Source organism: Bombus huntii, chromosome 1 (genome assembly GCF_024542735.1).
Source record: "Bombus huntii isolate Logan2020A chromosome 1, iyBomHunt1.1, whole genome shotgun sequence".
Taxonomy (NCBI): domain Eukaryota; kingdom Metazoa; phylum Arthropoda; class Insecta; order Hymenoptera; family Apidae; genus Bombus; species Bombus huntii.
The window spans coordinates 2,348,937-2,373,837 of record NC_066238.1 but is presented as its reverse complement, the minus strand read 5'-3'; the positions used below and the strand labels follow the sequence as shown (position 1 = coordinate 2,373,837).

The window sequence follows — 24,901 nt, the reverse complement described above, 5'->3', positions numbered from 1 at the left end:
GAAATCCTTCAGCGTCCTAAGGTCAAATTAAATTATACATACAGATTTGATATTAAATTGGTATTTTCCTCGATTTTGTTAAATAGATTACGAATATTTACGTGAACTCATATTTTCATGACTACGGCCAAAGAAACCAGATCCAATTAGAAATTGTTTTAACTGTTAAGAATTATAACAAATACGTGTAGTTATATCGAGCATATACCGAGGTTGAGCGAGAGTGTGAGTGAGAATAAATTAAATTCGGTTTGTAGCCGGCAGGCGAAAATTAATTACAACGAATAATCTACTTTTTACGTAAAGAAGTTTTGTAATTTTAAGAAAGATAACGTCAAATTGATATTTCAAATAAGAAATCTTCTTAAACGAGAACGTGATCGGGTCGGAGGACAAAAGGAGGTTAAGAAAAGGAAGGATGCTGTGAAAAAACTTTGTGATTCAGAGTGTTTAAAATATTTTTTTGCAGCTGTGTTTATACGATTTAAAACGTTTAGAGTATTTATTATAATTTCAAATCGTTTAAGAGTTTAAAATAATCGAACATGAGAACCAAGGTTCGAACAAATTTTTCGTCCATAGCAGGGTTAACAATTTCGACTATTCTTACAGATGATAAATTGACGATAATGTTATATATTACATTATAGAACTTACATGTTAGGAAACACATCGAGGAACGGAAAACAGTCTCTGCGAAAACGGGCCACTTGAAAGGGCCAAAACGGTTGACGATCTTTGGCCAAATGATCGCAATGGGAACGTAAAATTGCAGTGCATACGTGAGTAATATACTCAACGAGATGGCAACCTGTATGCATTGAGGTAAGCTGCAAAACACAATAACGTCTTATGAGTATCCGAATTATTTCTCTTTGATTAATTGCTGTTAAATGCGAGAAACTTATTCAGCTGTTCGTCATCGTTATAATTATTCCAATTGTGTTAAATCTATCGCAACATGCAAATTTAGTCGTAAACGAAGAACGCAAAGAAACGTCTATGTGTATGGCTAATTGATTATTGCGTGTTGATGAAAAACGGAACACGACGTCACAATATTATACAAATGGTCTAGTAGTTTGATAAAATAACACAACACTTCTAGGAAACCCATATAAGATAGAAACCTTAAATGCTCGCCGATGATTTTTCCATCCACCCTTTGTATGCAACAGAAAATTACGTTACAAACAGTTTTTTCTTAACTACGTGTTTTGTTTTTTTTTTTTTTTTTTTGTTTTTTTCTGTCTCGCTACTTTTCTCTATCACTTTGCGTGATAGTATTGCGATTATTCTGAACGCAGCGTGATTTATCACCTGAACGCATAATAATTTTCTATAGAGTCGATATAACAGAATTCTGCTTTCGTACATGGTAAAACAAACATGTGCTAATCACTTGCCTGATCTGTTTCGACGTCGATATACTACTTCTATTCTATAGAACTCAATTAGCAAATCAATTCGTAAATATACGCATACGTGTAACAAGATATTGATGAAAATATATACGAGACAATTGATTTGCATCGATAAATAACGTTTGGCAATTATGCACAGGATATAATTTAGCGAGTGATTAACATAAAGTAAGATAAAAGGAATTTTTATCGACCAACTGATAATGATAAGAATTTGATGTTCACTTAGAAAAGTAAATTTGAATACTTACACCTCCTTTGATTGGAGATTTAACGTAACGGATCCGGCCACTGTGTCGCCGTATTTTAAATAAGATATAAAACCCATCGCGACGAACATGCCACCGACAATTACCATTCCAACGTTTAGGACTCCCAGTGGCTTACTGAAATTGCTCGGTTTCTTCATTTCGTTCTTCAGGGGTAACACCTAAAATACAGCGGGATATTCGTTAGAACAGAAAAAACATGTCTTTTTATCGACAATTGAATTACGACTAACAAGTCGAGTCTTAAAAAATTCTATCATAATAAAATATCGGATTGTTTGGGAAATTAATTAAAGAAAATAATGTTTAATTGTCAAATTAATTTTGTTCATTTAATTTTTTTAATTTTTTATTTTTATTGAATAATCTGTGCACCGCTTCCTTCGTTATTATCTTTTCATTATTGCTACATTACGTGGATTTGCAGAAACTAAGTTTTTGTAGTAATTTATCGCACTTCATTATTGAAACAGTTTTATAAAAATCAGAATAAGCTGGCAGATATCAGTGGATAAAGACTATAACAATATATCATTCTCCTCTTTAACTTGTTATCGATTATCGGCATAAATGTCAGAAATTCTCTGCGCAGTTCAATAAATCTATTCACATCATTCCTACGTCTTCCGTTGCTTTTTTGTAGGCCAAATGAAAAAAGGGAAATACAGTTATATATAGAGAGACTTATATAACCGTTCAACTCGTTATTCCTATTGTAAATTTAACGCTAACGCAATAGTGATATTACATACTAAAGTTCACAAAACTCTTTGCATTGTTTTTGTAATTTAGCATTCTTTAGTATTTAATATCCTACGTTACAAGACGCTTATGCTGCGAATAAAATAACAGCTTTACGATAGAATAACTAGAAAATAATAGCGGTGAGAAGCCTTTAATTTGATTTGGCTATCGATATGTACAATATTTATGGCCAACAGTGTACATCCGGATATTCGATATCAACTGGTAAGCGATCTTTGGCTAACAATCTTTATTATATATTAAAACTATTTTCAGCGGAAGACAGAAATATCTTCGCTCTTTCGACCGAATTTCCAAAATAAACATCACATACATAGAAATAGAATCTTTAGGAAGTACTTCATCGAAAATGACAATCCCAAAATGAGTATCATAACGTCCCCTGATTTTGTTTCTTATTGCAACAAAACAACCAAGCGAACGAAGTGACTGGTCGCGAAAATAACGCGTTACATAAATACGAAGAAGCACGTGCAAACGCGGCATCGCTTACCAAAGTAATACCCTCGAAAGAATATATCACAGTGCCAAAGAACAGAGGCAGCTCGTGCCAATCCGCGATATACCGCCTCTCGTGGATCGGCGGCAAATCGTGGCACATTATGTACATAGTAGCCACATAGCCAGCTATGACCAGAAAATTCGCCAGTGACGAAATGGGCACCAGGTACTTCAGGTTCCTGATCCACGTGCTCAGCATTATCGGGATCAAGATCACAGCCATATGTTGATGAACGTCCATCTCGATTCCGTACACGTCCAACACCTATGAAAGAAAATCGTTTTAGTCATTTATTAGTATCTTCTTGTAGCATATTTTACTGTTTTTCAATCGTTAACTCCTTAAATAGCGTACGTTTAATAGCGTCAACGATTTGAAATCGCTTTTGTAAATTACATTTATATTATATTCCAATAATTATATTTATATTGGTGAAGTTTTACCAAAGAGTTTGTAGGATAGGAAAATTTTTAACTGATGTTTTCTATTTTAATTCTTTGCTTCTATGAAATGTACGTGCAATGATACCAAATTTTTGTTGGTAGTTTACATGCGCGTAAGAGGTTATAGTACGGATCGTCGGTATGTAATAATAATATGAAAACTCGAGGATTCTCTCCTTTACAAATCCCTATCGAAAAACCTGAAGTTATTAAATTGGGAAAACACCATTGGTAATTGGTATCATCGTTGTTGATAAATGGCTTGACTCGAAAATGTTTACTTGATCGAATAAAGATATAACTCCAAATATAATTCCTACGTTTCGGTTTTATATTGAAACGAGTGAGATAAGAATTTTCTAAAAGCTATAAATTTTATCGAACGAAGACTCTAATGAAATCTCACCGATATAGGTCACTGATGGTTTATTCCACTTCAAATAAAAGAAGACAAGCTTCGTCTAATTTGCAGAAATGTTACATAGCAAAAACTCAGGGTAGCGAATGGAATGGAAATATATGAAAATACACGTAACGTTTAATTGCTGTTTTGCGCAGTATGAAAGATATTGTGCTCTGAACGATAATTACAGGAAATCGTGCGTGAGAAACGTTCACGACCAGAGTATTTGATATTGAAAGAGTTTTACGTATTACAAATGCGAATAAAAGATCAGAAAGGAAGAAATTAAAAATTGGTGGCTCACCTGCTTCATATTCTTCGCAATGAAAACGAAATAAACGCAGCAAAATCCAAGTTGCGTGATACATAAAAATACATTAACCATTTGTCTGGAACAAAGCGGATAGTAGTGTAAATCGTGAGAACAGATGGAAAAAAAAGAGGACGATAACGAAGCGTGCTATTAAAAAATGAAATTCGGAGAAACAGATGAAAGGTTTGAAATAAGACGTACAACTGATAATTGATAATTCTATTTTTTTCTCGCTCTCTAGTCGTATTTTTATAACGAATTTCCTACGAGGGACGCGAGATAAGAATGCGTGGTATGGCGTTAGAACGAACAGTCGATGGTGTCCCTATTTCATGGTCTTCTCATTATACATATACGTACCTCATAAACACAGAGTATTTTCGGAGTGCTAGAGGGCCGGTAGCGAAGCACAATTCCACGGTGCCAGCAAACCCAGTCGTGGCACTCGCATCGTTCACGCGACGCGTCACCTCTTCGTTACATTTAATCTGCAAACGCACGATAATGTCTACGTACAACGTCGAAGAAGAATTTTTCTCGCGATACTTTACTTCGTATTACCGCTAAAGGCGTAAAACTATTTACATTTCTTAAGAACGATTAGAAATAGAGTATAATATACAGGATGTCCCGCAGCATCGAAGCACCGATTTTGCAGATAAAGACGATAAAAGGAAGTTCGCGTAAACAAGCGTCTATTTGACCTTGCGTTCTAGCTATTGCGAGTTTCTTTGTCGACGAACTCCATGTAACTGTATAGCTTCGCGAGAGATGTTTGGAACGACCTGCTCGCATTCGAACACGAAATCGGAGACGTTTTATCGTCGACTGTCTTGCTCTCTCCATCTATTCAGATGTCGTTCGTTCGATGTTGAGTTGTGTTTGTAAATAGGTAAGTGAAATTAGTTCAAACACTTCCATCTTTCGATAGAGTTATTCCAATTTATTGAAACTCGTTGTAACCCGTAAACAAGGTCAAACAGGACATATGTTTGTCGGAATTTCTTTTTTGTTTTAGGCTGCAGAATCCATCGCCGAAGCGGCTCTTCAATGCTGTAGGAAATCCTGTTTGTAGAACACAACTAAAATACAGCGTATTACTAAGTAGAACCGCTGAGTGTTCGTTGAAATTATTCATCCTCTAAAAAAATACGATGATTATTATTCGCATACGATAGTAAAATTTCAATAGATTGCAATATCGCTTGGTTTGGCAAACGTTTAAGAGAACGGTGTAAACGTAGCAAAGAGATTAGTATACCATGTATCGTACGGTTTTCATACTTTGCTGGAATTTATGTAATTGAACGACTTGCAAAAACCATTTATCATGCTGTATTAAGAATATACGCAGATGACGAATAACGATCATTAGTTGTTTCAGAAATTGAATTTAACATCGATTGCTAAACCGGCTGAGCGTTTATGCATCGGAAAGTACAAAAAATCCACACGATACAGGTATTGGGGTTAGGTTGGGGTTAGGTTCACTTAGTTGCCAACCCAATATATGCAAAATATCCTAAATATAATATCGCACTTGTTACGATGCTTAGCGGGTAAAAAAAATCTCTCAGTAGGTTCTAATCGTGTTTGGAAAGATATAAATTTGCATAAACATCCGCAGTTTATTCGATCGTAAACGGTATACGAATATCGATGCTATTTTACAAGAAAGTAATAATGTTAATATTATTTTATAAAAAAAAATTAATAGATGGAATTATTGTAGTTATTTATTTAGGCAAACAATAGAGAAAATAGTGGGTTATACGTACAAGAATATGTTGAGCGTGAACACAAATAACCCCGAGGAACATAGTAAGCGGCGGAGCCAGCAGCAGTCCGGCATGCTTGAAAGCATCCCCTAACGCAAAGATACCGGAGCCGACGTTACCTTTGAACAGGTGCATCATTGTTTCTAAATACCTGTAATTATTCATTCGATATAAATAACATTCTGTATGAAAGCTATACAGATTCTCTATTCGAGCCGGAAATATTCCAAATACGTACTTGAACCTCTATAAACAAATATCATATGCGGTAATACACATAAAGCAATTATCTACCATACCTCTCATTCGTATTTATTATTTCAAATTAGAATCTCTTTAAGAAATAGATTCTTGTCCTTTTCTTTTCTCGATTTTTACTTTGGTTTCGAACGTTGAGAAATCCTCTGTTGAAATATGAGAATCTTTTACAATTTGATCTGACGATACTTAAATTTACTTATCGGATACCATAAAAATATAAAAATATTATTTTCTTATTTTATGCATCTTATTTGATCATCTTTTATTGAAGCGATGATTAACGCGTTCTTTGCTGAGTATCGTTACTGAGTCATTGTCGGAGATTGTCAAATGAAGAGTTGGAAAATTTTCAGAGAGAAAGAGAGAATCAAGTTTCACGGTATAAGCATCGGATAAATTTCGTAGAAAGATTAATCGTTAACACGACGTACTATCGATAATGGAAATTCGATCGGCGGTGAACGCGTTAAAGAGCATGAACAAAGGTTGGTACAGTTGACTGAAAATTTCCTAAGCATTCCTGTGTCACGTCGCGCGAGCTAATTTGAAATCGCCGGCGAATGAACCGAGCCGACCGAGTTTCAAAACCTTCGCTCCGTGCTTGTCCGCTGTTTTATGCATCGTGCAAACACGTGCGTGGTTGATCCGTGGATATCGTTAATTAGTCAGCAAACAGGATGGTTATTCGAATAACTGGAATAAACAAAAATAAAGACCTACGTATGAAAATAAAGTGCGGTGGCATTCCTTTTGATACGAGCGACTCAAATGCCTATAAATATCTGTTTCTGAAATTTGTTAATGCTTTGTACGTTGATTCATCGAATATTAAAAGACAATCTTACGCTTAAAAAGCTGACACAAGCCAATGACCTTGTTACGTCTCAATGATAATATAATAATTTCATTGTAACCAAAGGTTTACAGATATCAACGTGTTAATTGGCAAATACATTTTCCGGCATTTTTTAATTTGAATTTTTTCATTTTAAATTGATTCATGGAATATTAAAAGACAATCTTACGCTTAAAAAGCTGACATAGGCCAATGATCTTGTTACGTCTCAATGATAATATAATAATTTCATTGTAACCAAAGGTTTACAGATATCAACGTGTTAATTGGCAAATACATTTTCCGGCATTTTTTAATTTGAATTTTTTCATTTTAAATTGATTCATGGAATATTAAAAGACAATCTTACGCTTAAAAAGCTGACATAGGCCAATGATCTTGTTACGTCTCAATGATAATGTAATAATTTAATCGTAACCAAAGGTTTGCAGATATCAACGTGTTAATTGGCAAATACATTTTCCGGCATTTTTTAATTTGAAATTTTTCATTTTTTTTTTTCTTTAAGGTACTGTACTTTAATTGTACTTTCACGCAATTTTAAAAGTAATTTCGTTGTATATTACATTCGTACGAATATTTGTATCAAATATATACATCGATATTATTTTAAAAGATGTTTGTTTCTTGGGAATCGCGATTAATGAAAAGACAAACTTTTCTTTTTTTTTTTGCCAATTCCCATATAGGTTGTTAAACGTTATGCGAACTATAGCTAAAACGTATAAATATATTTATTTATATATTTAGATGTTTTCAACGTCTAGGTGGAAAAATACGACGAAAGGCGAAATATTTTGATAGCCTTCGTACGCAGATGTTCTATCTCGAAAATTTCAACGAGACACTTCGATGAAACGCGTAATTATGCAATCGATTAGAATACTATTAATACATTACAACAACAGTGATTCCTCAAATGAGAAGTTAAATGTGGAAATTACGCGAACCAATGAGAGCTTATGCCAACGTATTTATTTCGAGATTCGGCTTCGGCTTTTGCGGTTTGTGGGGAAAGTACAGGCCTCAAGTTGCTCGTTAATCACTCTACCTGATGATATACGTATGGACATTTAATCGAATCAAGGTACTTCCTACCAAAACCTTGACCACCATCGATGAAATAGTATTAGATAAAATGCGATAGAAAACGATAGAGAACAATAGCAAACTCTGTATCAATACCAAAATTCATGTAAACTTCTATTTCTTTTTCATGTACATATTACTACGACTTTCTTTATAAACTAACGCTTCTAAGTTTTTTTTTTAATTTAATTTCTTTTATCTTTTGATAAAAAATTTATTTCATGAATTTAACAGATTATTAAGCGCAGATTGTGTGTCGATTTTTGTCAAATTTCTACAAATTGAATTATTACTAATAGAAACAGAATTTTTAAGTATTCCTGGAAAGAGAATATAATTGACTAACAATAAAATTCAAGACCAATTTTATTGCTAAGACAAATACTTTTGACTTGTCACGGTACAATATTAGATACATTACACACGCAATATCGAGCGTGAAAAGTTTGGCAAATATAGTTGAAAAATATTTGTCTTGTATATATCTATTTCGCATAATATTATATCCGTTTTAGATGATTCAGAAAACTATTAGACATATTTCATAGCTAATTAAATTCTTTTACCACTGTACGCGTTAATTTATGTTATACACAACGTGCAATGTGAAAAAAATTAAAGTGTACAGTTTAGAAATATTTATTTTGTATATGTACTTTTCCATCGCGTTAAATTTATTTTACACGAGTTATAAGTTTATCGCGTTCCAAAGCTCGGTGTGTTATTTTACTAATGTGCTTTTTAAGCGGATTATTGAAAAAAGATTGTCTTGTACGATTAATCGAATTTTGTATATTTACTTTTCCATCTCGTTACATTTATTTTACACGAGTTATAAGTTCATCCTGTTCCAAAGCTCGGTATGTTATTTTCCTAATGTGCTTTTTAAGAGGATTATTGAAAAAAGATTGTCTCGTACGATTAATTTACTTTTCCATCGCGTTACATTTATTTTACACGAGTTATAAGTGTATCGTGTTCCAAAGCTCAGTATGTTATTTTACTAATGTGCTTTTTAAGAAGATTATTGAAAGAAGATTGTTTCGCAATAAGATTAATCGAAAGTCTCGCAGCCAAGCTCGCAGAAAGGTAGCGTGCTTCCTCCTACTCGTCATTTACTTGCTTATAAATTGTTTCATATCGTGATTTACATTAATGTTACGCATGTTCGCGAATTAAGGAAATTACCCTTGCACGTGACTGTCATATACGATCCAGCGTAATGACGTATAATTAAGAAACATATCCGTGTAACGTGGCTGTACCAACAATAACGTTGCAATTAAAAGAGTGGACAATTTCGTTCAGCTCGTAACGCAAGATTGAGAGGAAAGACGAGTCAGACTAGTTGAACGTATTCGAGTCGTTGAACGTAATTGAACGTATCGCGTGTAGCAATATACAAGAAGAACGACAAGAGTGACAGATTTTCAAGAAAACAATATAATCGTACAAGTTGAAAAGAATTTACGTATCTGATACGTTCGGAAGAATAAGTGAGACGCTGTAAAAATTGATAGAAAATTAAACTAGAAATTTTGCCAAGATACCTCGAAGATTTTCTGAAACGTTGAATCTAGAAAGCTGTTCAAAGATTTGGAAAAATGAAACTAAATATTCCACGGAATCTCCTGTGAAAGGTAAATCGAACATTTTGTTAAATTCTACCAAGTTGTACTCAACGTTCTAATTAAATCCGCAAATTCGTATTAGGCAATTTTAGAAAGCAGCGGCTCTTAGGAAGAATAGAAAATTAAACTGAAAGACATTCGAAGCTCTAAAAAATTGCGAAAGAATCGTAAACGCGTTTCTCTCCTCGCAAAAATCTTTCGCAAGAAGAGAAAAATTTCACGAATAGCAACGATCGAGTCGAAAAGGCTACAACAACGACCCAAGTATCAAGGCCAAGGATTGATATACTCGGATCGACGAACAACTTTTCATCAAAGTCAGGGAATTAAGTGACGCGTTATATCATATCCCTTGTTATCTCAACGATGATATCCTTTCAGGCAACCACGATATCGAAACGTTCTTTATCTCTACGTAGTTTAAATATCCTCTAGTCAACTGCGGTATGAAATGCCAGATTAAGAATACTTAAGTCTGTAACGCGGTATGCCACAAGGACCTTGAATTCTTCACTTTAATCGTCCATTGCAATTATCTTGGACTTAGTTAAATCCAACAACTAGGAACTCTAAGATATTATAAATCTGTTGACAATTGTGGATCTTAATTGCCGAAATAAAAGTAAAGGAACACTAAGGTTACACTTAGAATTCATATTAAAATAGTTTTAGATCTATTTAATAAACGATTTCCAGGATCTTCGTCGATATACATTTGCACGCGTCTCGGCATTCTCTTTGTCTCGCCATCTTCCACCCCACACTGCCAACGGAACAGTTAGATTCGTCTGCTTTTCGAGACACATACATACTTTCGCACACACATACTTTCACACACTCATATTCACATACGTGTGTCACTACTACGCGGCCAATCTAGTCTAGCACACAAAATTATAAATATCTCAATAAAATCAATTCGAGTCTCGAGTAATATTAATTGTCGATTTTTATTTCGTTCAAATTGGATAGAACAAGCGGATTCAACGGCGAAGAACGTGTCAAATTTACGTGGTTTTCCTCTCGCGGAGTAATTATGCCGAGGAATGTGACGGAAAACGACGATTATCCTGCAAACTGTTTCCTTCCTCTGGCGTATCTCTTCGTCAAATACGCGGCAACAAGGATAACGTATGTGAGAACGAATCTCTCGATTGGTTATCTTAGGAGGAACAAAAGCATCTATTGTTCGCCGAACCTTCTAATTATGAGAATTCTAATGTAACGTCACAAGGAGGAACTAAGAAATACGTACGCTCGTCGTAAAAATCAGGTCGGTAACAAAAACGTGAGAGGTTAGTTTTCCAAATGTCTATAAAACAAGAGAAGAGGAAGATTATTGAGATATGTGTAATTTTGTGTGCTACACTAGATTAACCGCGTAGTAGTGACACACATATATGAGTATGAGTGTGTGGGAGTATGTGCGCGCACAGCGTCTCGTAAAACAGAAGAATACAACCGTTCCGTTGGTAATGCGGTAAAAAAGATGGCGAGACAAAGAAAGTACCGAGACGCGTGCAAATGTGTATCGACGAATATCTTGTAAATCACATATTAAATAAATCCGAAACTAATTTGATATCGATTCTAAGTGTAATCTAAGTGTTCCTATACATTTATTTCGGCAATTAAGATCCACACTTCTCGACAAAGATTACCATTACCAGCCTTGTTTGCGTTCAATTAGAGAGACATCAAAGCGACTGATCGATGGAAGGAAAGGGAATATTTGAAACACTGAGATAAAATAGATAATTTTAAATTGTTATTCTTGTGAAACAATTTAATTTATATGTACTTTGTTTTATTTATATTTATACGTATATTTGTAACTTTTTGAAATGTTTCTAATTTATTAATTAAATTTATTACGTAGATTCCTTACCTTGTTTTCCATAATCTAGGTAACGCAGTATCGATAGAATAACCTCATTAATGGAAAATAATCGCAATTGATTTACAACAAAAGGTAATTACCAATCAAATAAATTCGGACTTTTAACGTTCGCTTTTTCATTTCGTCGCGTACTTAGAACATTAAACGGGAATAAAAATGAAACATTTATAGGTAACAGAAAATGGCTATAACTGGCAATGTGTAAGTGAAAACCGCAAAAGTGGAAGCTATCTTGCGGCCATGTAACGTATCCGCGTAAACACACGCACACGCAAAGTCACACACACGCGTAACGCATAAAAGAAAACGTATTCTTCCTTTTGGACATTGAAATTGAACCTGAGTTATCGCGAGCTTTTTTGCTTAGCTGGTAGTGTACTCGAAAGTGGCCGTAAATAATCGTCGGAAGGACGTAATAAATACCGAGAGTTTCGGGGTAAGTAAACTTACGAGGTCGGGTGGTGAACGGAAATTCCATGCTCGTCGCTTCCGCCTTCCATTTCAGCGCCCTTCTCCACCGCTAAAATGGGATCCTTCGATTGAAAAGCTCCGTACGTGCTGCCATTCCTGACGAATAAACGTTAAATACAGATAGCAAGTACATGGCGTAGTATCGAACAATAAGATTATTGAACTTCGCATGCTTTTTAACGCTACAACTACAGATAGTTAACACGAAGCTGTTTCCAAAACCAGTCAAAATGGCTGGTCCTTAAAAAATACGTAATAATGGAATATTTGTATATTTATTGATTTATTACTTTCTTACAGAAGCACTTCCATGTTATGTAATACATTTTTGGTATTATTAATGACACGTTTATAAAATTGTAGAAACAGTCGTTTTGAATGGTGCGGAATTTTTAGGGGTTGGCATCTAGCGATCTAGCGATCGATCCGGAATTTTCCTGATAACCGATATCATCATATGGAATGATACGCGGTAAAAATTTTGAAAACGTGCGGGAAGTTGTAGAAAACGAGGAAACTGGTTAATTGGGGTTCGATAAACAGATTGCAGGATCCTTTTACACTTTGAGAAGAACCGGTCATTTTGACTGGTATTGGTACAAGTAACCTTGATACAAAATTATTTTCAGTTTGAATACATAAAAAACAAAATAAAATTCATTACGTTATTCTTTTAGTTATCGTTGCGGAACTCGTTACATCATTGCGGAAAAAAAATACAACACGAAGCATGTATATGTATATTGAGAATAAAATTGTAAAACCAATCGATTCGACTGGCGTGGTAGTTCTAGTGTTAATAACACCAACGAATATTAAGATAAGCATTAAAGGTTAACGAGAAAGTTTTCAGCTTTGCATATTTGAAAACGGTAATTTAGAAACTCGATATCCTCGAGATCATTATTAATGGCAATAATAAATTGTAGTAATTATTCCTCAATTCTGTAAAAAATTCTGTCAAAGAATTTACGACTCCTAATAGAATCGATGACACGAATATGAACAATGAAATATGAACAAGAGAAAAGTACACTCTCCTACAAGATCTAGGCGTATTTTCAGTTTTAGAAAACTAAATGAACTTTAATCGTCGAGAAATATACTTTGACTGGTCGACGTTGATAATTTCTTTTCGAGTATATTGAGATATTAATAATCGATGATCTTGAAGTTTGAACTTCTGCAGCCACTGGCACACGTGGTTTCATTTGAAAATATCAGCATCGCTGATACCTTTCGCACGAAGCATTTAAATCAAGAACAAAGAGAGGATGATTTCTACTTCAGCGTTTTAAGTTTTAAGAAAAGGAGAACGGTGTTGAATATACGCTTTGTCAGTTGCAATTATGTTCACGACCATGTCGCAAGTAATACCGCGAATAAAATAATAAACAACACGATGCTCACGTATTAAATATTCCATGCAACGCTAATCGTGTGATATTAAATGACGTATCTGATAGCTGTGTCGTGCATTTCCCATGGCAAAGTGTTCTATGACGTGTCAGACACGTCATTTCACCGTAACCAGTTGATTACTGTACTCTCCGTATGAACAATCCAATAGAATGAAATATTATTTATACGGTAAATATCTTTCAATTTAATCGTAGGAAATTTGAACGCTGCCATAATATACTACCGATATTAATAACGAATAATAATATTTTTCTTGCTGTCAAAAATGAAACATCGATGTATTATAAGAACACTAAATGACACTAGCGATAAGACACGTATCTGAATGTGGAATGTTGTAGATCAAGATCGAGAAATGCTGTTACGGATCGTGAAACTAAAAGCATAGAATTCTTTGCTACGGTTAATAGTTTTCCGCACGATATCACGCGATCATCGTCGAACGAATCTTCCATTCACGAGAATTCGAGAGGCTGCACGCAGATTACGTAAAAATCCATGGCAATAAAACCTCTAATTGCCGTGCGTTCTTTTTCTGCTAAAGAAACCCGAGTTGCAACAAGTGCAGCTAGAACGCAGTGCCACCGAGCGCAGCTCTGTATAAAGTTACGTCTAACTTTTCCCATGAACGTCAAACCAGTTGCTCGTAAGATTTACGATTACCGTAGCACCAGCGTCTATCGTAGACTCGTCGACGCTAGAATGCACCAAACGCGCTCTACTTTCACTCGAATTCTAAACGAGGTTGAATAACAGCCAATTTGGAAATTATATCGGCGACGATGTTAACGATCGTCGAACGATCAACGCCGACAATAATCCCACGACACGAGATTTCTAAATAAAATATTAATGAAATAATAATAATTTTCCATATTTGCAAACGAGCGATAGAAATTTAGGGAACTTGAAAGATCGAAAAGAGCGAATACTCGACAGAAATTGCAATTTGCAAAATTTCAAGTATGAGATCAGAGACGCGGCGAATTTCGTAGGAAGAAAAGTTTGAAGGAAATTCGATTTCACGCAGTGAAGAGGTAATAAATTTAACAGGAAACGCAACATAGCCAGTGGAAAAATCGTAATAAATCGAGTGACTGGGAAAGTATGCTGTATGCGCGATCTGACATTAACGTTTCAAGGTAATACAGCTCTAAACCACTTGTTAGAAACACGTTTTTACTAGTGCGAACAAATATTTTGAACTTTCCTACTTGGACAACAAGCACCGACACGACGAACAACGTCGAATTTATCATTCGTTATTTATAATTCCTGTTTGAGCAACGTGGCCGATTTTCCTTTCAAAACCTACACAAGCAACGGTATTCGACGAAACGACCACTATAATTAAACTAACTTCACCATTTTAAACGCACACACCGTACGTAAGAATATTCTTGCTCGAATAACGCCGATGCAAAGCTTCAGCGGGACTAGGATTAATTTAAATGAGCTATTATCGTATCTTGAGCAAATTAAAACGAGAAAAGCGTGTTAAACGAAGGTTTTTTCAGACAAGAAGATCTTGCCGCATTAAATAACTGAGAAATTTATGGCAACGAAGAATGACGAGTCTCTATCCTCCATATCCTTGAATAAATGAATGATTAACAATCGAATGATTCGATATACGAAGAAACCACGAGGAAATCACGTTGCTACCATGAAGATAGAACAGACTTTGATATAACGTTTGTTTACAACGGTCATAAGTGTTTTGGAAAATTGCAAGTCTAAAATATAAAGTTTCAACGAATCACGAACAGTCTTGTACGATAAATATCGTATCTCATTTTTGTTCCTACTGTTTAATTTTTTAATAGAATCTTCCGAATCATCGACCCACTGACAAACTTTTATAGGCAAGAATACAAATTCTAGACGAGATTATTTAGATGAATTAAAGCGAAAGATCCGACGTTCGTTAGATTGTCAATTAAATAATTTCTACCGTGTGAGAATATAAATGGATAGACGAAATACCGCACGTCGAATACCGCACAAGTTTCACTAGTTCGATACCAGATCGAAGAAATATCGTTAGGTGCCAACGAACTACGTCACTTTTGGCTCCGGTCTTGCCATTGAAACAGGAACACGTATGTAAGACCTGCTAGTTTCGCAATTTGACCGTTCAGTGGTAACCAGTCTATTTCACTGATTATTTTGGGTAACGATGAACTGGATAAGACGCGATAGATGCACACGATTCTTGTAGATCGCGACTACGGTGTCCATGTTCTATTAAGACATTCCAAATACCTTACGAAGCTAAAGGAAAACGATATGAAGATTAATGGTTACGGAAAATTTGTCGTACAACGTCGATGGAGTTAGTGGAAATTTTTAATCGTAACAGATACGAGTAATCGAGAATGGAAAACACGAAGGGAAATATGTTAAACTGGTAAGAAGGTCGATAGGAGGAAAAGATACGAACGTTAAACAGGGAAAAGACGAAAGTTTGCAAAAATATTTTTGACGCTAGAAGATCCAGAATATTTGGGATGAAAGTTCTCAAACATGTTTAATTAACGATGTGATAAAATCATCTAGTCGTTTTATAATGTCGTGACATAAATCAAGGATCATATTCAGAGATCGCGTTTATAATCAAAGCTGAATTTTAATTCCGTTTTTAACGGTAAATCACGATGCGAAGTATCGAGTGGAAGATGTAAGAATAAAATTACAAACTGAAAAATCAATTAAAATTAAAAGCTGAATTAATTCTGTTTTTAATGTTAAACCACGATGCCAAGTATCGAATGGAAGATGTAAGAATAAAATTACAAACTGAAAAATCAATTTCGATCGATTAATTAAAATTAAAAGGTAAATTTTAATCTGTTTTTAATGTTAAACCACGATGCGAAGTATCGAGTGGAAGATGTAAGAATAAAATTACAAACTGAAAAATCAATTAAAATTAAAAGCTGAATTAATTCTGTTTTTAATGTTAAACCACGATGCCAAGTATCGAATGGAAAATGTAAAAATAAAATTACAAACTGAAAAATCAATTAACATTAAAAGCTGAATTAATTCTGTTTTTAATGTTAAACCACGATGCCAAGTATCGAATGGAAGATGTAAGAATAAAATTACAAACTGAAACATCAATTAAAATTAAAAGCTGAATTAATTCTGTTTTTAATGTTAAACCACGATGCCAAGTATCGAGTGGAAGATGTAAGAATAAAATTACAAACTGAAAAATCAATTAAAATTAAAAGCTGAATTAATTCTGTTTTTAATGTTAAACCACGATGCCAAGTATCGAATGGAAAATGTAAGAATAAAATTACAAACTGAAAAATCAATTAAAATTAAAAGCTGAATTAATTCTGTTTTTAATGTTAAACCACGATGCCAAGTATCGAATGGAAAATGTAAGAATAAAATTACAAACTGAAAAATCAATTAAAATTAAAAGCTGAATTAATTCTGTTTTTAATGTTAAACCACGATGCCAAGTATCGAATGGAAAATGTAAGAATAAAATTACAAACATACTTTTTTAGCAAATATCGAACAGACACGTAAATATAGTTGACATTTTCTCATATTAAGTTTGTCTGCGTTTAAAATAATATAGAAAAGAATTTATTCGCAAATATGTCCTCTGTTGCTAAACTCTGTCTGTCGTCGCTTAAAAATCACACGACAGCCTGTCGATTTATTTTAATTTTAGATTCACAGAGATCATATGAATTTGAATAGTTTGTCCTTTAAAAATTTAGAAAGCAACAGGCTGATCATCGAAATTGAAAATTTATACAAAACAGATTCAGTGGACAGAAATACTCGATCGCTTCTGTAAAGTATTTAAAAACGATAATCAACAATAAAAGAAGTATGACGAAACAATGACAACACACGGGCGGGAAGCAATAAATTCTTAATCAGCAACGTGAATATTACAATGCATCTCGTAAATCATCGAATCGACTCGCTGTCAGTCCAAGTGGAGAAATTGCAGATACGTGACATGACAAACGAGCAGATGCGAACAATTTTATACGTGCAAAACGATTTAAAATGCAAACATTGTAGATGCTTTGAAACTTAAGTATAGCGAGTATTTTATGACAAAGCATGATAGGTATTTATTTACCTGTGAGGTTCCTTCAACGTCATCTCGTCACCACGCAACGAACTCCTCTTCGCATTGGGATTTTTATGCATTTCCATCTGCAATCAGAAAACAAACGTTTTGGAAATTTATCAAATTTTACAATCAGCTGGTAGGATTAGATTACAGCTGTTTTTCACAAAATAATGCATTGTTCGTTATCAAATTATATCGAATTTTTATTATATCCATCCGAGTAACTACTATTATTATTAACAATTCGTCAAGTATTTTAATCAACTAACGAAGCGTAAATTGATTTTTCATGAAATGGTATTGTTTAATTCTTAAGAAATTGAAACTTCAGTGAAACGATAATTATATTGTATTTTTATTTTTATATTCCTACTATTTGTGATTTTTATCATATTTTTTTCTAAATTATGAAAACATAGCTCGACTAAGATCGAAATGTTATAATGTTCAACCTAACATAGCATGCACATTTGTTACCAGTTAACTGTGAAACGTGTCAACGAATGATGCGTTTAAAAGTTGAAAAACATGATTAACCCGAATTCGCAAAATCATAAGTTATGTACCATCAACGATTCGCAACCCACTAACTTTAAGTTAGCACAAACATCAACGTAAATGAATAAGGCATACACGAGAATCGATGCCAAGATCGCGTAGCGTATAAATCTCTTCGCTCATTTACATACGTTGAGAAAAATAAAAGTCTAAAGAATGTACTTGTGAGGACGAGAACGTTACGTAAAAGTATCAAGAACATATGTTATGTGTATCCCTGATTTTATGTATCGTTACGTATCGTCTGACCAATTTAAAAAAAAAATTATATTTAACTCAATTCAACTCAAAACAATTTCTCGTTCAACGTCTGTAAACGCTGGGACCAGACACGACAAACTACTTACGATAGAAAAAAAATCTTCGCGAACACGCTGTATCAAAAGAGAAGTTTCGAAATTTAAGGAATTTAAAGTTAAATTCGTGATACAATACGCATCAAATTTTTAATCGAACAAATATTTACGAGATAGTAAAAAAAAAAAAAGATTCGCACAATTTGTAAAAAGAAAAGTAGGAAGAAGGTTTTCGTAACGTTTTGCTAAATCAGATATCTTTAAATGCGTTTTATCGTTTGCTATAAGCGGTCTTCTTGCCTAGCTATGATAAAAAGAACGAAATATCTTCTATCAGCATTAATTACTTACTTCTCTAGGATGAAAAAAGAAATAAAATATCTTTTATCGGTAGTTTATATAATTTCTTTGAAAATCGCTGATCGCGGACAATAATTTTTTCAGGGGAAAGTTCAATTTTTTATTCGACTGCAATTCCATGTTCGCGAGATAACAGAACGATATGCCGTTAAAATTGCGACGTAACCGGCGCTTTTCTTCGACGAGCTGCCGATCGAGCTGAGGTCGCGCGAAGTTCAATGGAAGATGCCAATCGGACGATACATTTCTCACGGAAACGTGACTGAACATCTGCCTACCGGCTTCCTTCCATTTTCTCTGGTACTATTCCGCTTCGTTAACAAGCCACTTCTGCGAACAACCGACGCGCAATTGCTGGATAACGTAACAGGGATTTCTACCCTTTAAGTCGATTGCAACTTGGACACTTATCGGCGAATACAGCGTTCGATTGTCCTCGAGAATAATAATTAGTCCTTATAATTAGTCGCCGTCAGTTACGAAGACGAAAAAAGAAATTCAGAAAGAAGAAACGATATTAAATATGAATGTAGTATCGTGGAAAAAAGGCCTGTGGTGGCACTCGATAACAATACCACTACTCGACGCTAACTAGCGTCGGACGACATCAGCGCAGTGGTTAGCGCCTTAGGTTACGAACGTTCGGAACTCGGGTTCGAATCCCGGCGACAGGAGTCCAATTTTTCTTCCGTGATACAAAGATGAGAAGAAAAGCGGCCGTACCCAGTAGCGACATCTAAAGCCTACGGCGCTTACGATACTACAATAAATTATGTCATAAACAGTTAAGGAGAGAGACGTGTTATAGGAGAATTGTATCGAACGGTGCATAGGTTCTTTCACGTTAAATTTACAAAAATAAATAATAAAGATATACGAAGGTTGTTACGATATCCAACGTAACTCTGAAAGATCGATCTTAATAACGAAACAGGGATTTGTACCCTTAAAGTCGAGGTTAGAGCTTGGGTAAATATCGATTATCCTCGAGAATAATAATTAGTCCTGATAATTAGTCGCTGTCAATTACGAAGACGAAAAAAGAAATTTACAAAGAACAAACGATATTTATAAATTTATAAATGCCATAAACAGTAAGGAGAGACGATTCTTTCACGTTAAATTTAAAAAAATAAGCAATAAAGATATACGAAGGTTGTTACGATATCAACACGTAACTCTGAAAGATCGATGTTTCAAGGTTAGTAGTAATTTTACTGGAATAAAAACACGATGATACCGAGAGCAGTGCAAGAATCGTAAATTGATTTAACCTTTGCTGAGACATCAGTGAAACTTATCGAGGCATAAGATTCTACTATAAATGGAACTATGTACGTACTTTCAAAATAACCGTCGCAGAGTCACGGTTCATTTATCCTCGAGATTCCTATTGCAATGTACTGTTCACATACCTATAGTTAATGTCCCTCGTTTGTCTTCTTATTATTACGTAAGACGCTAAGTACGGACGATAATATGTCCGGTCGTATAGGAAACATAAAAGAAGCTGCTGTAAATTTTATATTTGCAAAAAACGATAATAATGGCAAGGCCAGTCATTCGTAAGATTTTCAATGTGTATTTAGCGAAGCCACGAATCGAACATAATCTCTTAATCGCGTGACTTGGTGGATAATTGTAAAAAAGAAAGAAAGAAAAGTAAGCAACATTTCCAAAACTCTCTGTCAAGTCTTTAGTTTAGCAAAAAGATATCTCCGCATTCCTGCAACATCCGCAAGCGTGGAAAGGATGTACTTGTCACGACCGGCATACTTCAAATCCGATGGACTGACGATGGAGATAAAGATGTGGCGGCACTCGGCGACAATGTATATCGCTAAAGTTTATTTTTTTTTTTTTATTTATTTAAATTTTACAATTTGCCCAGTAGGACATTTGGTAAAGTATTATAGCGGTTTATTAATATATCATGTAGGTGGCTACCCCCAGCGGGGTACCATCATCGTGTTTGTTAGGTTATGTCCCTATCGCTAAAGTGCCTAATGAACCATCAGCATCCCAACGGTCCTTCCACCGAAGGTTCTAGAAGAAAGAGCACGTGGCAACGGTCGCGGACGCCTAGCAAATGCATGGACGGTGGGGATGTTGAAGGATGACAAAAGAAAGTAATCGGATCCGATCGAAAGTCAAATCATAAGAGTCTCAGTCTTAGAAAGTCACGCCTAGGGTTCGGAAGTGGATTGTTGTTAGAAAAAAAATAAAGTTTTCTTTTTTTATTTTTCACCTCAAATTTCTTTTTTTTATTTTGTTATTTTACGTGACATACTCAACGACGGGGGTAATATTGGTGACCGTAAAGAAGTCATATTTGTTGTAAGAAAATGTGGAGATAAATTTGTTTTCTTCTATCAAAATTGTAAATTATTATCCGAATACATATAATATGTATAACAGTAAATAGCATATTAAATATACTCTGTTTCGTGTTTCGATCATTTCATGCACGTTCGTGTCATTCGATTCCCTATTAAGCTAGAAAAATTTACCAAATGTCCAGCTTACTTACTTATAAATTATAAGTATTAACTTATTATAAATAATCAGCCATGTCACTGCGCCACGCCAGAAAAATTACTGAAAATTCTCAACGCGAGAATTGATTGTAATTTTAATAAATAAATAAAAAAAAATGTCCAGCTGGACAAATTGCAAAGTACAAATTAAATAATAAAAAAACATTTGATTCCGTAGTCCCAAGATCGAGAAGCTTTACGTTCGATAAAAGGTCCGGCTCTTCGCATATTCGTCATTGGATTTCCAGTCATGACGAATAAATCTCGGTACCCGGGTATTCGGGTATTCCAGCAATAGCAAGGACTTTACTATGATTAACTTATATTTTTTCAAATTTGAGCTTATTATAATCTGCGCTATTATTGTTCACCAAAGGGATGAAGGTTGTTAGCTTATTTTCTAAAAAAAGAATTTTATAAAACAAAGCAAGAATTTCTTTTTAGAATTAAAATATAGCGTAGAATTAAAATACTTCGTGCTCTGTTGTTCAAATCCATGCACTTTCAATCTTCAGCTGCCCATAGAAACAAATCGATCGAACAATTCTACGTAATTTTAATTTATCTGAAATATTTATTTAATTTACCTTTAATTAATTTATTTAAACTAGTGCGAATTTCCAACGATTTAGATTTGCAAATCTTAGCCAAGCAAACCAATCGAGACTTCAAACATAAAATTAAAATTCTTAATTAATTAAATTAAACATATAATTAAAATTCTTTAAATTGGAAAAAAACTGACGCTCGAACTATAAAAAAAACAGAAAAAAATGTAGATCCAATAAAATAGTTAATATCCGTCCATAGAGTCGTGTAATATTCCATCACGAGGATTTTGCCACGGAACGAACGTTCGGCGTGGCGAAATGTGCCAATCGCAGGACTAACAATAAGTCGAGCGTGTGTCATTTATTGACTTCTTAAGTAATAACCGTGCGTGCTCGCGTGCGGATTGAGCTTCGTGGCCGAGGGGAGAAACGTTGAACCGCGAGAAATCAACAACACGCGTATACTTACTTATTCGCGCGCGCTAACAATAACAAAGTAATTTATCCGCCGATTTCTCGCGATGGTACACGTGAATCTCGAATCACGAGCTGGATGCAACTTGTAATTCGACTGTCATATTAATAAAAGGAAAAGAATACAGTCGACTCTTTTACAGCGACGAATAATCAATTATCGCGGGTATACTAACGATTATTCGGTATAACGATGCGACCAACTCGACGATGAAGATTAAACGATAGAATATCAGAAATGAATAAAGTAGATAATGAGCATATTAACACTTTACCGACCGCTGGCGGTTCAACAGCATACGCACGTCCGACCGGCAGCTCAGGCGCAGATTTAGGCGGAGGTTTAGATTCTCTAATACCATTCTTTTCGTTCATCGCGAACGGTAAGTTTCTCAAATTGGTATAAAACTGTGGGAGCTTACAAAGCAACGCAATTGACTCAACTGAGCAAGGTACCTTAGTACTAAATAACAAATTACTGCTCGAATAATGAGAAAGAATGTCGGCAACAAAAAGCCGATTAATGGGCAATCAGTCGGTAAGCGTCGGCGACAAAAAACCGATTAATCTGTTATCGGTCGGTAAAGTGTTAAAAGAGAACATGGAAATTACGATAAATTATGGCATACACGCGTACACTGCTTGTTTATAATGTCTCTTTGATATAGAAGAGATAAGGAGAAGTTAAATGAGATTAGGTTTGATAGAACTGAGTACAAAGGAACACAGAGTGTAAAAATTGCGATGAAAACATCGTACGCGTTGTTTGTAAATATTTTTATAAGGAAGGGCTAATGATAGCTGAAAAAATTAGGTTTAGTAAAAATGAATAATAAATAAAAAGAAAAAATTATGATTTACCACGATACGAATACAAATTCGCTATGCTATAAATCGCTATTGTAAAGTATTATATTGCGCATGAAGTGTTTCTAGGAATCTACTTTTTTTTTTTTTATTTATTTATTAAAATTACAATCAATTCTCGCGTTGAGAATAGGAATCTACTAACAAAGAAAAGAGAAAAGTTTCTTTTCAATTTGAATAATTTTCTAAAGAATCTTCGTACTCGATTTCTTTCTACTCGCAAACTAAACAGCAAAGGATTCGTTTGTTTGCTCGAAACTGAAGAAATTAATTTTTTATGAGATATTCTCTATACGTATGTATACGTATAATCGTATATCTTTCTTGTAATATTAAAAATAAAAAGTTTGACGAAAGAAATCTCACAGAGCTTTGTTACTCGACTTATTAATTGGCTGGTAAACATGTTTATCTATCGAAATATTCGGCAAATAATAACTCGCCTACGCATATTTCTATTAATAATTTTGTTTATGGAAATATCAGTTGCAGGAATCCAGACAACAAACGAAACAAAAGAGGTCGTAAGAATTGATTTACCCGAAGAAAAATGGTATTCTTTTTACGAGATAGTTGTACGTCATTAGCATTCCTTAGCATAATTCGAAACAACTGTACGATCGCGAGAAGAAAGTTTTAATCGTCCGCGAAGCATTAACGTGCGATTAAGGCTTTGTCCGTCGGAACGACCCAATGATTAATTTCCATTCATACACATTAATGACACGATCAAATGATTGACGTACGTTATCTTCTTGGGGCGAACATAATTCTCGTTTAACCGGTTCATCGCTGGTTTCATGCTGGAAAACTTTCGTCGAGATAATAAATTGTAAACATAGTAACACGATCGACAGATACAATTCCGGATAAAGTGTTAGGTTAGAAACTAAATGACTGCGGATTTTGTCACTAGGTGGTATTGACAAAATCCGCAACCACTTAGTTTCCAACAAAATAGTACAAGAGTGCAAGACGATACGTAGGATAATATTCAACGACCAAAGGAATCTATTACAGTAAAATGGGCTAATTTAATCTCAAAGTACTATTCGAAAGCTATACGATTTCTTGCTACATCGGTTGGTCGAAGTTCTAGAGAACAGAAGAGGCGGTTATAATCATCGTTAATTTCATATGAATTGCAACGTAAATTCTTTATTTTTCGGCTAAATATTCGTGTAATTCGTGTACAAATTCGTAATATTCGCCGCCAATGTGCTGTCGTTTCGCCTATGGAATCGATGTGTTTCCTCTGCATACAGCGAACGTTAGCGAGGACGATTTTATTTAATAATAAATTCCTTCTTTCTACGTCGTGAAATTTATGTGTCATTCGCTACGTTTAGAAAAACCTCAAATTGTCTCTGAGAAACTAACGATAGCATAAATGTGCTATCATTTTGCCCGGGTTTGTAGATAATCGGCATTTCCTTTTCCTTTCGAATTCCGCTGAATGTGCGTTATTGCGTGCACCCGTTTCTACCCTAATCGTTTTACGACGCGATAGATATCGATAAGTGAACGACAAAGTTTCACACATCCTGGTTAACCGAATTACGGCATACATCTGACAGAAATTTAGGCAAACTGTCAAATATATATATATATATAGTA

The 24,901-nt window shown here is 34.6% G+C and overlaps 1 protein-coding gene and 2 long non-coding RNA genes across 12 annotated transcripts in view; 2 read left to right on the top strand and 1 right to left on the bottom strand.

Annotated features, from left to right (window-relative positions):
• Nucleotides 1–24,901, bottom strand: part of LOC126871948 (proton-coupled amino acid transporter 1-like) — a 53,071-nt gene that overhangs the window by 4,282 nt on the left and 23,888 nt on the right. For 3 of the 7 annotated variants that reach the window (XM_050631373.1, XM_050631364.1, XM_050631347.1), the window contains exons 2-10: nt 17,648–17,724; nt 12,085–12,201; nt 5,898–6,048; nt 4,480–4,607; nt 4,111–4,195; nt 2,952–3,224; nt 1,676–1,854; nt 1,131–1,163; nt 658–830 (exon numbers count right to left, since the gene is read on the bottom strand). In XM_050631373.1, coding sequence (XP_050487330.1) covers nt 658–830; nt 1,131–1,163; nt 1,676–1,854; nt 2,952–3,224; nt 4,111–4,195; nt 4,480–4,607; nt 5,898–6,048; nt 12,085–12,201; nt 17,648–17,724 — 1,216 coding nt within the window. Of the gene's footprint in view, nt 1–657; nt 831–1,130; nt 1,164–1,215; nt 1,321–1,675; nt 1,855–2,951; nt 3,225–4,110; nt 4,196–4,479; nt 4,608–5,897; nt 6,049–12,084; nt 12,202–17,647; nt 17,725–24,901 lie in introns of those variants that run through there. The other 4 variants (XM_050631379.1, XM_050631356.1, XM_050631399.1 and 1 more) reach the window with 4 other exon arrangements.
• On the top strand, nt 6,055–12,150 carry LOC126872525 (uncharacterized). Of its 4 annotated transcripts, XR_007692005.1 has the most exons (4): nt 6,055–7,257; nt 7,438–11,706; nt 11,806–11,923; nt 12,002–12,150. It is a non-coding gene; the product is annotated as an uncharacterized LOC126872525 (long non-coding RNA). The 4 variants fall into 4 exon arrangements; XR_007692004.1 differs by having other exon boundaries at nt 7,438–11,923; XR_007692002.1 differs by having other exon boundaries at nt 11,806–12,078.
• LOC126872599 (uncharacterized) lies at nt 12,209–12,885 on the top strand. Its single transcript, XR_007692069.1, has 2 exons — nt 12,209–12,707; nt 12,783–12,885. It is a non-coding gene; the product is annotated as an uncharacterized LOC126872599 (long non-coding RNA).